We start from the raw sequence: 14,127 nt of genomic DNA on the forward strand, positions 1-14,127 counted from the left end.
TAGCATATGGTGCAACATTCCCGAGAGTTGGAGGATTGGTTGGATAAATACCGGCAGGGTGGCCAAAATACCAGCTGTGAAGGTAAAATACCGGCCAGGTGGCAACCCTACCTATAGTTACCCCACTGTGTGCCGCAACTAACAAGCCTTCATACAGCTATGCTGATGGAAAAATAAAAATATTATCTTGGATTGTCGAATGAAAAAACAAACAAAAAGGAAATGTAGTCGCCAAACATTGTTATCAGAAGGGGTAAAAGGGGTACTCCACTGGAAAACATTTTTTTCTAAATCAACTGGTGCCAGAAAGTTAAACAGATTTGTAAAATACTTCTATTTAAAAATCTTAATACTTCCAGTACTTATCAGCTGTTATATGCTCCACAGGAAGTTGTTCTCTTTTTCAATTTTCTTTCTGTCTGACCACAGTGCTCTCTACTGACACCTCTGTCCATTTTAGGAACTGTCCAGAGTAGAAGCAAATCCCCATAGCAAATCTCTCTTGCCCTGGACAGTTTCTGATATGGACAGAGGTGTCAGCAGAGAGCACTGTGGTCAGACAGAAAGGAAATTCAAAAAGAATAGAACTTCCTGTGGATCATACAGCAGCTAAGTACTGGAAGGATTAAGATTTTTAAATAGAAGTTATTTACAAATCTGTTTAACTTTCTGGCACCCGGTTATTTGTAAAGACATGTTTTCCCAGTGGAGTACCCTTTTAACATGCTCACCACATAAAGCAGTGGTCTCCAACCTGTGGCAATCCAGTTGTAAAACTACAACTCCCAGCATGCCCTGACAGTCTTTGGCCTCAGGTTGTAGATCCTGGCATAAATATGTGCCCCCTCCTTGGAATACAATGCACTCTCAGAAAAAGAAACATTCCAGCATGTGTCATGAGAAAAAGAACACGGAACCAAAGATTTAGGGGAAGTGTTTCCGGGGGATACAGATACCGTCCGGTAACGTTTGCAATGAGGTCACTGAAGGGATTGAAAGTCATAGTGTTGCGGGTGAGTGTGCTGGACATCTAGTGAATGTAAATACTATGACGTCTACCCTAACCCGCCGTCCATACAGTAGAGCAAAGATCTGTGTAACCAAGAATCTCCTCCGCCAGAATTCCCGTACTCTCCGGTTAGTGTTGTGTATTTTCCAGCATGGTACACGCGCGCCATCTGGTGACCAATGGTCGGTATTACAGAGGTCGTTTTAAGATATTTGCTGAAAAACACTGGAGATTTCTTTTATATTAATAAAAAAAATTTAAAAAAAACTATACTCTCCCTTCAAACTACTTCCAGATTGACAGACCTGCACCAATTTATTCTAAGTTTAATTTAGTGTATATATTATGCTGTACAATAGCTTAGTTTCATTGAATGATAGTTAGACCAGACCAATCCCCAAATAATAAACTCTGTTGCCCCCATGACAGTCACACTGGCACTGTTAGACTGTAACCCGGTGTTTCCCAACCAGGGTACCTCCAGCTGTTGCAAAACTACAACTCCCAGCATGCCCGGACAGCCGTTGGCTGTCCGGGCATGCTGGGAGTTGTAGTTTTGCAACAGCTGGAGGCACCCTGGTTGGGAAACACCGGGTTACTGAGCATGACGGTTTAAAGGGGTACTCCACTGGAAAACATTTCTTTAAAAATAAACTGGTGCCAGAAAGTTTAACATATTTGCAAATAACTTCTATTTAAAAATCTTAATTCTTCCAGTACTTATCAGCTGCTGTATGATCCACAGGAAGTTCTTTTCTTTTTGAATTTCCTTTCTGTCTGACCACAGTGCTCTCTGCTGACACCTCTGTCCATATCAGGAACTGTCCAGAGCAGGAGAGGTTTGCTAGGGGATTTGCTTCTACTCCGGACAGTTCCTGACATGGACAGAGGTGTCGGCAGAGAGCACTGTGGTCAGACAGAAAGGAAATTAAAAAAGAAAATAACTTCCTGTGGAGCATATAACAGCTGATAAGTACTGGAAGGATTAAGATTTTTAAACAGACGTTATTTACAAATCTGTTTTAACTTTTTGGCACCAGTTGATTTAGAAAAAAAATGTTTTCCAGTGGAGTACCCCTTTAAACCTCCCCTTACACTCCTTTTAACTGTATGAATGTCTTCATGATGCCCATACAGTTTATTAACATGATGGAGCCACCAGCTCCCTGCACTATTGTAGACATAAGGAACTTTAAATGGTCACTCCGGTGGAAACCTTTTTTTTTTTTTTTTTTATCAACTGGTGCCAGAAAGTTAAACAGATTTGTAAATTACTTCTATTTAAAAATCTTAGTCCTTCCAGTACTTATTAGCTTCTGAATACTACAGAGAAAATTATTTTCTTTTTGGAACACAGCTGCTCTCTGCTGACATCTCTGTCCGTTTTAAGAACTGTCCAGAGTAGGAGAAAATCCCCATAGCAAACATATGCTGCTCTGAACAGTTCCTAAAATGGACAGAGATGTCAGCAGAGAGCACTGTGCTTGTGATGTCAGCAGAGAGCTCTGTGTTCCAAAAAGAAAAGAATATCCTCTGTAGTATTCAGCAGCTAATAAGTACTGGAAGGATTAAGATTTTTTTTTTTTATCTAAGTAATTTACTAATCTGTTTAACTTTCTGGCACCAGTTGATTTAAAGAAAAAAGTTTTCCACCGGAGTACCCCTTTAAGCCTTCAGCATAGGAGACTCAGACAGCATCATTACTAGTCCGGTGACCGCAACCTTCGACTGCATCTGTGTTAGTTACTTTTTTTTATTTTTTATATATATCAACTGGCTCCAGAAAGTTAAACAGATTTGTAAATTACCGTACTTCTATTAAAAATAGTCCTTTCAAATAATTATCAGCTGCTGAAGTTGAGTTGTTCTTTTCTGTCTGGCAACAGTGCTCTCTGCTGACATCTCTGCCTGTCTCGGGAACTGCACAGAGTAGAAGAGGTTTGCTATGGGGATTTGCTTCTGCTCTGGACAGTTCCCGAGACACATGTCATCAGACAGCACTTAGACAGAAGAGAACAACTCAACTTCAACAGCTCATAAGTACTAAAATTATTAAGATTTTTTAATAGAAGTAATTTACAAATCTGTTTAACTTTCTGGAGCCAGTTGATATATATATATATATATATATATATATAAAAATTTCCTGGATAACTCCTACTAAGTATATACTGTACAGTTAAATACAAGTCTGGAGCAGGGAGGTCTCCGCACCCTGCTCTGCTGTTCACTCTGATTGGTTGCAGGCACATCAGGTCTGCAGTAGAGATGAGCGAAGTACAGTAAATTTGATTCGTCACGAACTTCTCAGCTCAGCGGCTGCTGACTTTTCCTGCATACATTTAGTTCAGCTTTCCGGTGCTCCGGTGGGCTGGAAAAGGTGGATACAGTCCTAGGAAAGAGTCTACTAGGACTGTATCCACCTTTTCCAGCCCACGGGAGCACCTGAAGGCTGAACTAATTTATGCAGGATAAGCCATCAACTGCCGAGCCGAGAAGTTTGTGACGAATCGAATTTACTGTAAGTTCACTCCTCTCTAGTCTGCAGCCTCCAGAATGGGACCCCTGCATAGGCTGGCACAATGTCACTATGCCTGCCCAGGGCACCTGGCTCTTAGGCTACATGCCTGATGAGAATGAGCAGCTATGTTTGTGTGAAATAGAGATAAGTATTACTTTTTTTTATTTTTTTATATTAATTTCTTTATTTTTATTGATACATTAGTAGGGGTGAACTAATGGAGCCATTATTACTAAGTGGTAAAGTGTTCTGCTGATTCTGTATATGTGACACTCCTGCCTTACCCCCATATGTACCCGTGCCCTTTGGTGGAGTATCTTGTTGGCAGTAACGCTTTTTTTGTTAATAGGCATGCAGTACAGCACAGGCAACTCCGGTTATTGCCGCAAAGCATCCTTTTAAAGTGGAGCTAAAGGCTGATAAAAAATACCCGTGGTGCAGCTGTGGGTACAGCAAGAAACAGGTGGGTGGTATCGATCATAATCCGTGCCCTGCATCCCTTATGATGTAAAAGGGGTACTCCGGCCCTAAGACATCTTATCCCCTATCCAAAGCATAGGGGATAAGATGTCTGACCACGGGGGCCCCGCAATCTTGCATTCGGCACCCACCTCTTTGAGCTGCACGCCGCGCTGCCAGCTCACAAACTGCCAGGTGCCGAAGTATCGCGACGTCACAACTCCGCCCCGTGTTACGTCACCCCTGCCCACGCTATGCAAGTCTATGGGAGGGGGCGTGACAGCCGTCACGCCCCTCCCATAGACTTGCATAGCGTGGGCAGGGGTGACGTAACACGGGGCGGAGTTGTGACGTCGCGATACTTCGGCACCTGGCAGTTTGTGAGCTGGCAGCGCGGTGTGCAGCTCAAAGAGGTGGGTGCCGAATGCAAGATTGCGGGGCCCCCGTGGTCAGACATCTTATCCCCTATGCTTTGGATAGGGGATAAGATGTCTTAGGGCCGGAGTACCCCTTTAAACAGTAAAGAATTCCACTGTCTATAGAAAACACTGACTAAACCTGCTACACAAGTGTAGCAACATTTCTGTAAAATGTCTGGAAATTTTGAAGCCATTGGCGAAAAACTGTTTTGTTTTAGTCTTTAGTAGTTTTACAAATTAAATATCATTTTGATGCTGGATTTTAGAAAAGGAAAAGACAATAAACCGGTCAGACCGAAACAATGAACCACTGTTATACCAAAAATATGTTTATATAATATCAACAAAATGGCCCAACCACAACCAAACTAAAACCTCCTCCCTACAGCGCCCCTACAGACAGAGATGGATATTGTTCTTTTTTTTTTTTTTTTTAAATTACATTTTCAGGATTTGCAGGATTTGCTTGTCGTCAGGTGAGACTGGAGAATTTACCAGGATTCTCAGATGTCTTTCATGAAGTTATAAGCAGATTATTTATAATTATAAAAGAACATATGCCATACTTTTTATATATATATATATATATATATATATATATATATATATATATATATATATATATATATATTTATTTATTTATTTATTTTTTATTTTTTTTTATTATTATTTATTTTTTTTTTCCAGTAAAAAAAAACAACAAAAAACTACTTTGGAAAAAAAAAACTAAAAAATGATTTCCATCTCCAGCTACGACTAACTTGTCGTCAATGTTACTTCACCGTGCTAGCGTTGTGTTTAATTTAATTTTGCTAGATTATGGGCTACGATGTGTCGTAGAATGGGGCTACATCATTTTCTTACACAGAGTCCCGTTCCTAAGGATCCAGTTCTCCAACCTGTATCACTCCAACGTCTACAAAACTACAATTCCCATCATGCCCGCATAGCCGTCGGCTGTCTGGGTAAAATATGGAATGGTCGTTTTGCTCCAGAAAGTTAAACAGATTTGTAAATGAATTCTAGAAAACAATCTTAATCCTTTCAGTACTTATCAACTGCTGAAGTTGAGTTGTTCTTTTCTCTCTGACCACAGTGCTCTCTGCTGACACCTCTGTCTGTCTCGGGAACTGTTTAGAGCAGGAGAGGTTTGCTATGGGGATTTGCTCCTGCTCTGGACAGTTCCTGAGACAGACAGAGGTGTCAGCAGAGAGCACTGTGGTCAGAGAGAAAAGAACAACTCAACTTCAGCAGCTGATAAGATTCTTTAATAGAAGTAATTTACAAATCTGTTAAACTTTCTGGAGCCAGTTGATATGAAATTTTTTATTTTTTATTTTTTTTTTATTACCTGAATACCCCTTTAACCACCACATGCCATTCATACCATTGTGCCTGGATTTTGAGGCTTTATTTCAATAAAAAAAAACTATTCCCGTGGGCCACGACACCTCTCTGGTCTGACGTCAGGCTGCTCCGCTTGTTGATTGACACACAGGGCTTGGCTGCCAGCAGCGTCCCTGTGTAATATATTTTCCTGGAATACCCCTTTAATCCCTACTACTCTCTGTTATAGATTTAATCACTATAGACCAAGTGACAGATGCACTTTAATTTCAATGGAACCATCTATGTGTGTGTGTGGGGGGGGCGAGGTTCCCCTGAGGACGGAAATTTCTTATGGCTTGTTCACATATGTCTAAAGATTCAGGGATATCCCAGATGGGAATAGCGGAACCTTGATGAGTTGCATCGGGCGTTCACTATAGGCTAAAATGCTAAAAACTATTCTGTATTAAAGGGGTACTCCACTGTAAAACATTTTCTTTTAAATCAACTGGTGCCAGAAAGTTAAACAGATTTGCAAATTACTTTTATTTAAAAAAAATCTCAATCCTTCCAGTACTCATCAGCTGCTGTATAATACACAGGAAGTTCTTTTCTTTTAAAATTTCCTTTCAGTCTGACCACAGTGCTCTCTGCTGACACCTCTGTCCACGTCAGGAACAGTCCAGAGCCGGAGAGGTTTGCTATGGGGATTTGCTCCTACTCTGGACAGTTCCTAAAATGGACAGAGGTGTCAGCAGAGAGCACTGTGGTCAGACAGAAAGGAGATTCAAAAAGAAAATAATTTCCTCTGTAGTAGACAGCAGCTGATAAGTACTGGAAGGATTGTTTTTTTTTTTTTTAATAGAAGTCATTTGCAAATCTGTTTAACTTTCTGGCACCAGTTGATTTTAAAGAAAATGTTTTTCCAGTGGCGTACCCCTTTAAAGGACATATATTTGAAGACGCCCTTCACAGTCACATGGCGGTGATGGGACGGTTACATTATTAGCTTTGCTGAATCAGGACACTTTATAACCGAGTTTCTTTTTTCACCCAATCTTCAGCCGTTCTGTGATGGTTCACACAAGAAGGCAGCCCCGGGTCTCTCTCCATTACGCTTCACCATAACAGAAGACAAGGAAGCCTGGCTGTGCGGCTGCAAGCAAACCAAAAACCCGCCATACTGTGATGGAACACACAAAGAGAGCTACGTGCAAAATTGTACCCTGAAACCGAACCAGTGAATTATGGTCTCTATAGGGTTAATAACACCCAAGGGGGCCTGGTTGAATGTATTAAAGGGGTACTCTGGTGGAAAACTTTTTTATTTTTTATTTTTAAATCAACTGGTCCCAGAAAGTTAAACAGATTTGTAAATTACTTCTATTAAAAAAAAAATCTTAATCCTTCCAGGACTTATTAGCTGCTGAATACTACAGAAGAAATTCTTTTCTTTTTGGAACACAGAGCTCTCTGCTGACATCACGAGCACAGTGCTCTCTGCTGACACCTCTGTCCATTTTAGGAACTAAGCAGCTTATGTTTTCTATGGGGATTTTTCTCCTACCCTGGACAGTTCTTAAAATGAACAGAGATGTCAGCAGAGAGCACTGTGCTCGTGATGTCAGCAGAGAGCTCTGTGTTCCAAAAAGAAAACCATTTCCTCTGTAGTATTCAGCAGCTAAGAAGTCCTGGAAGGAGTAAGATTTTTTTAATAGAAGTCATTTGCAAATCTGTTTAACTTTCTGGCACCAGTTGATTTAAAAAAATAAAAATAAATAAATAAAAAAAAGCTTTCCACCGGAGTACCCCTTTAATTATTGTGGCAGTGTACTGCACTGTTACATGATGATTCTACAGCTGTAATTGTACAATGTGATTGACCGGTGGTGGTGGGGGGGGGGGAAACAGATCCCATCTTGATACAATTCTCAGCAGCATTTTGGGTACTAAATTTGGTGGAAAGTGACCACAGTCATCCCAACATTTACATATAGGAAGGATAGACTCGGTTTTCACTGATACAAGGTGTCGTGGTTCTATGTGTTGAATGGTCTACTGTATGTTTCTTTCTATGTATAATTCATATACAGATTCTGCTGTTAAACTGTATATAAGCTCATTGTGAATTATTATATTCTTAGAAGATATACATTTATGTGGCGTCCTTGATATTGTGTGTGAAGGATGAAACTTGATTTTAGGTCCATATAGGGTCTATATATTTCTAGGGCAGCCAGTGGTGCTCCCCCATAGTCCGTATCAGAACCTAGGGTTGCCACCTGGCCGGTATTTTGGCCGCCCTGCCGGTAGTTTTATATTAAAAAATACCGACAATGCAATGGCTGGAATTTATCCAACCAACCTTTACCAGTGTTTTCCAACTAGAGCGTCTCCAGCTGTTACAAAACTACAACTCCCAGCATGCCTGGACAGCCAACGGCTGTCCGGGCATGCTGGGAGTTGTAGTTTTGCAACAGCTGGAGGCACACCTGGTTGGGAAACACTGACCTATACTATATACTACTATATAGTCCAACATCCTGGGAATTATAGTTTTCGTTTGGGGCAGCTGATGAGCCACAGGCTATATCAAGGCATGCTGGGAGTTGTAGTTAGTAACTAACTCCCGAATTTAAAGGGTTACTCCGATGGAAAACTTTTTTTTTTTTTTTTTTAAATCAGCTGGTGCCAGAAAGTTAAACAGATTTGTAAATTACTTTTATTAAAAAATCTTAATTCTCCCAGTACTTATTAGCTGCCGAATACCACAGAGGAAATAATTTTTTCATTTCTGGAACACAGATGCTCTCTGCTGACATCGCGAGCACAGTGCTCTCTGCTGACATCTCTGTCCATTTTAAGAATTGTCCAAAGTAGGAGAAAATCCCCATAGAAAACATATGCTGCTCTGGACAGTTCCTAAAATGGACAGAGATGTCAGCAGAGAGCACTGTGCTCGTGATGTCAGCAGAGAGCTCTGTGTTCCGAAAAGAATTTCCTCTGTAGTATTCAGCAGTTAATAAGTTCTGGAAGGATTAAGATTTTTTTTAATAGAAGTCATTTACAAAACTTTCTGGCACCAGTTGATAAAAAAAATAAAAAAAAATTATATTTATATATATATATATATATATATATATATATATCCACCGGAGTACCCTTTAATAAAAAATTTTTTAAAAATGATCAAGAAGTCACATCAAAACAAAAATGATACTGTTAAAAACTACAGATCGGGGCGCAAAAAATTAGCCCTCATACAGGCCCATATAAGGAGAAATAATAAAAGTTTATAGGGGTCAGACTAGGACAAAATTTTCCCCGCATAGGTGTATCATGTGATGTTATATATCTAATTATGCAAATTAGCATGGCCACAATTTATTTTTTTTTTCTGCAAGAAAGGTGGCAACCCTATCAGAACCCCAGGATTCAGTGATAATAAATCATTCCTGTAAATTGGGCTTTACACACTTAGATCTCCAAATTAAAGAAAGAACAGAGGGGGAGATTTATCAAAACCTGTCCAGAGGAAAAGTTGCTGAGTTGCCCATAGCAACCAATCAGATCGCTTATTTCATTTTTCAGAGGCCTTTTCAAAAATAAAAGAGATCTGATTGGTTGCTACGGGCAACTGGGCAACTTTTCCTCTAGACGGGTTTTGATAAATATCCCCTAATGTGCAGATGTGCAGACGTTTGGGACTTCTCTCGTGGGGCTTCTTCAATTGCAATGAATAAGCTCGGTTATGGTGCATATAATCGGCTTTATTGTAAAGCTTTTCTAAACTAACACAGGCTATGTTCCCTAACTACTCCTATCACCGCTCCCACCCTTAAGTTCTCAAGCTCTGTATCTTATATATTTAGCTGCGGATCCGCCGCTGAAGGACCTCTATATGCTGCCTTTACATGTGCCTGCTCGGAGCGGCAATACGCAGCTACGAGCAGACACACTGCGATGTGTGAGTCGCCAGGCGCATGAGCAGTATACTCGCACATAGTGGCAGCTCTCGGCCTAGCTCATTGAGTAGGGGGAGCGGTCGCGATGTGTGAGAGTACACCACGCATGAGCGGCGACTCGCACATCGTTCCAGTGTGTCTGCACGTAGCGTCATATTGCCGCTCCGAGCAGGCACATGTAAAGCCAGCATATAGAGGTCCTTCAGCGGCAGATCCGCAGCAAAATACGCTGCGAAAATCCACTCATCTGAACGTACCCTTATTCTTGTTCACATAGTGCAGTCTCCCAGCAGGAGAAAGTGGGCATTTCCCAGCAGGCATGACATCACTAAAGCCTGCTGGGGGATCACTTCCGCCCTCACATCATTGCAGTGCTGTGATGAATAGAAGACCTCAAGCTCTATGCATGTTTCTGTGAGGCTTTATGCAGCTGTCAATCAGGCTCAGTGCAGGGAGAAGCACTTCCTGAGTTTGGTCTCTTGCCAGGCTGAGAGGAGACCAAACTCACTGTATCAATTGTGGCAGGGAACAGAACAGAGCCACCTAGTGGCCATTTTTTCTATTACATAAAAAAAAAAAAATAAAAGCAAGTGAATGGTAGTGTCTGATAATTACACAAGGAACACTATATTAAAAGTTTTATTTGGCGACAGGTACTCTTAAGTATAGCGCAATGCACTTTAGCTTTTCTAGCCTGGAACCGGCTCTTTCCTCCTTCCCTGGCCCAATACGTCAGGCTGCAGCTCATAAAAATTGCTGACCGCAGCAATGCTACCTCTTGGGCCCAGTGTGACGTCATGCTCCGCCCCCTCAATGCAAGCCTATGGGAGGGGGCGTGACAGCTGTGGGGACTGATTTTAACGGGGTGCGACGTGCAAGATCACGGGGTTCCCCAGCGGCGGGATCCCTGCGATCAGGCATCTTATCCCCTATCCTTTGGATAGGGGATAAGATGTCTAAGCGCCGGAGTACCCCTTAATAAAATTAGATATTGTGAATAAAACTTCCTGTAAGAAGCTGCTCATAAAACAGAATCAACACAACTAGTTATCATTGCTAAAAATTTGACTGGTTAGGCTAGTTATCCCATATGTTAAAAGAAACGTATAACTAAATCAAGTACAGTACAGTACCTTGTGTATTCACCTCCATTGGACTTTTTTACATTTTGTCATGTTTTAACCACAGATTTAAATTAGTCCATCATTTGGGAGTCGTAGGGAATATTACAGGGTTTCTAAAATATAAAAAGTTGTTGAGTAAATGCGTGTTCACCCCCCTTTGCTGCGAAACCCCTAACAAAGATTTGGTGCGACCAATTGCCTTCACAAGTCACATAATTAGTAAATAGGGTCCAGCTATCTGCAATTTAAGGGGGTTTTCCAGTGTCTTTTTTTATTTGACTATGCTACAGGGGCTGTAAAGTTAGTGTAGTTCATAATATAGTGTCTGTACCTGTGTGTGACGGTTTTATCACAATTCTTCTGTGATTATCGCCCCAATTTTTATATTTAACAGCATACAAAATTACTCATATCTCGGGATTTCCCAGGTTGCAGTGCGTCGAGACCTGACATCACTAGTCAGGTGATCAAAGGGAGCCTGTCTTGCTTCAACTTAGCAACAGCTGTAGGCCCTCTGTTTAGAAAACAGTGGGTTTCAATGGGTGGGGTGGCTGATGTGTGGGAGGAAGGAAAGTGATCTCAAACTTTCAAGCATGGAATTGTGGGATATGTAGTTTAGAGAACAAAATCCAGCAGGAAATACCCAGTACTGGCAGGTAAGTACTAAAATCATCTTATAGTGGATAACCCCTTTAATCTTGTACAAATACACCTGTTACGAAAAGGCCTCAGAGTTTGTTAGAGAGTATTACAGAACAAACAGCAACATGAAGACCGAGGAGCTCAACAAACAGGTCAGGGATAAAAGTTGTTGTTAGAATCTATTTCTCCCTGTGATCAGTCAACTCCAGCCGTGTTGATTAGCAGACAGATTTAAAGGGGTATTCCGCTGCTCAGCGTTTGGAACAAACTGTGCCGGCACCAAGAGCTTGTGACGTCATAGCCACGCCCCCTCAATGCAATTCTATGGGAGGGGCTATGACATCACGAGCTGCCGGCTCCAGCGTTCCGAACAGTTTGTTCCAAACGCTGAGCAGCGTAGTGCCCCTTTAATGCACATGTATCGATACAGGTGGATGTTCTCTTACAAGCAGAGAAACAGCTCCGCAGAAGAAAATCACACCCCAAAATACAAGCAAAAAGAAAAATAGCCAGCACAACAACCTAATACATGGGTGCACACTGCTGTGGCAGATACAGAGTATACAAAAAAAGAGGATTGCAGCAGCACACATTAGTCAAAAAAATGAGGCTCTTAGCGCACTTTTTGATCAAATTTTTTTTTCTTTTTGCTTGTATTTACTACACAGGGGGAATGGCACCCTCTTTAGCTGTGCACCCCTCCCCCTTTCTCACAGGTGGAGTTTTAAATTGTATATGGATCCAGCATGTCACCCAGTCAGAGGCTATATGCCCAGCAGAGGTGAGTTGGTATCTGAGTGTTAGGCTCAGAATGTGTGTTAGGGTCCCATCCTAGATGAGGCCACCTCCCCGTGGTGGTTGGGGGACACGTTTTGATCAAAAAGTGCGCTAAGAGCCTCAATTTTTTGACCAATGTGTGCTGCGGCAATCCTTTTTTGTATACCCCAAAATAGATTACAGCTCATTTATATGGCAACACTAAGTGTAAGCTTATTGGCTAAGGAAACCCCGGTGGATAATGGTGGATAACTTTATTACAAATCACAGGGTTCCTTTACACTTTCTTCCTTATCATAGAAAAAGCTTGTTATCCAACAAAAGATTCATTATTTACCAAAGGTCATTTGGATAGTTTTCCACCTTCTGGGTGCTGGCCAGGACTAGGACAATGGTTAATTGAAACTAGATAAAACCAGCCAACACCATCTAAAGTTAGACAAAATATATATATATATATATATATATATATATACACATACATACACACACACACACACGAAGGTACGGAGACAGCACAGCCGGAGTAATACCACAGCAACAGTCCCAGTCGCAGACTGTACAGGTGCAGTTTAATATCCCATATACAGATACGTTTCGGCAGTATCACACTGCCTGAGAAAGTGCTTGAGAAAGGCAGTGTGATACTGCCGAAACGTATCTGGATATGGGATATTAAACTGCACCTTATTTGAACACTACCCGGTGTGCTGCCTTATACCTACTTTGGATGTCTACCTGTACAGTCTGCGACTGGGACTGTTGAAAGTTTGGCTTGCACCCACTTGCTGTGGTATTACTCCGGCTGTGCTGTCTCCGTACGTTCTTGTGTGTATGTATGTATATAATATATATTCTCTCAAGTACACTAAAATCCATAATCAGAAAATGAAAAGACTATGGCACAACCACAAACCTACCAAGACAATAAAGAGAGGGTTATGACAACTATTATTAGTCATGCACAAATCTGACCATTTTTGAAAGTGAGACACACGAAATCCTGTTCGGAGTTTGCTACAAGCCATGTGGGAGGGACAGCAAATAGGTGGAAAAAGGTGCTCTGGTCAGATGAGACCAAAATGTAACCTTTTGGCCTCGGTGCAAAATGCAATGTGTGGCGGGAACCCAACCGTGTCCATTACCCTGAGCACACCAACCTCACAGTGAAACATGGTGGTGATAGCATCATGCTGTGGTGATGCTTCTCTTCAGCAGGTAAAGTGCTCAGAATTGATGGAAAGAGGAATGGAGACAAATACAATCCTTTAAAGGGGTTCTCCGGTGCTTAGACATCTTATCCACTATCCAAAGGAAAGGGGATTAGATGCCTGATCGCGGGAGTCCTGCTGCTGGGGGCCCCTGTGATCTTGCACGCCGCACCCCGTTTATAATCAGTCCCCGGAGCGTGTTCGCTCCGGGTCTGATTACCGGCGACCACAGGGCCGACGGCGTGTGACATCATGCCTCCGCCCCTGTGTGACTCTCCGCCCCTCAATGCAAGCCTACGGGAGGGGGCGTGACAGCTATCACTGTCTAAGCATCGGAGAACCCCTTTAATGAAAATCTGTCTGCAAAATGCTCAACTGGGATGGGGGTTCATCTTTCAGCAGGACAATGGGGGAGATTTATAAAAACCTGTGCAGAGGAAAAGTGATCCAGTTTCCTATTGTAACCAATCAGATTGAATCTTACATTTTTAAAAAGACCTCTAAAGGATATAAGAAGCGATCTGATTGGTTGCTATGGGCAACTTTTCCTCTGCACAGGTTTTGATTAATCTCCCCTAATGACCCTACTCTTTATGGATCAGATTTCAGGTCAAGCACAACGACCTTCCATATTTAAATACTTGACAGTTGTTGTAATCATACGTGCACAA

General features: G+C 41.7%; 1 protein-coding gene across 1 annotated transcript; it reads left to right on the forward strand.

Moving 5' to 3' along the window:
- The first annotated feature begins 875 nt into the window (after positions 1–875).
- Positions 876–7,123, forward strand: CISD3 (CDGSH iron sulfur domain 3). The gene is made up of 3 exons (XM_056548047.1): positions 876–1,013; positions 3,880–3,993; positions 6,802–7,123. The coding sequence occupies exons 1-3, from the start codon at positions 897–899 to the stop codon at positions 6,979–6,981; spliced, it is 411 nt and encodes a 136-aa protein (XP_056404022.1). The 5' UTR covers positions 876–896; the 3' UTR covers positions 6,982–7,123.
- The last annotated feature ends 7,004 nt before the right edge of the window (positions 7,124–14,127 follow it).

The sequence above is a fragment of the Hyla sarda genome, chromosome 12 (genome assembly GCF_029499605.1).
Source record: "Hyla sarda isolate aHylSar1 chromosome 12, aHylSar1.hap1, whole genome shotgun sequence".
Taxonomy (NCBI): Eukaryota; Metazoa; Chordata; class Amphibia; order Anura; family Hylidae; genus Hyla; species Hyla sarda.

Excerpts from the sequence above, each read along its gene's own strand:
- CISD3 (XM_056548047.1), top strand. The coding sequence starts at position 897 with ATGAGAAAAAGAACACGGAACCAAAGATTTAGGGGAAGTGTTTCCGGG. Across the intron at positions 1,014-3,879 it reads TGAAAGTCATAGTGTTGCGG|GCATGCAGTACAGCACAGGC; the intron begins GTGAGTGTGCTG and ends TTTTGTTAATAG. Across the intron at positions 3,994-6,801 it reads GTGGGTACAGCAAGAAACAG|CCGTTCTGTGATGGTTCACA; the intron begins GTGGGTGGTATC and ends CCCAATCTTCAG.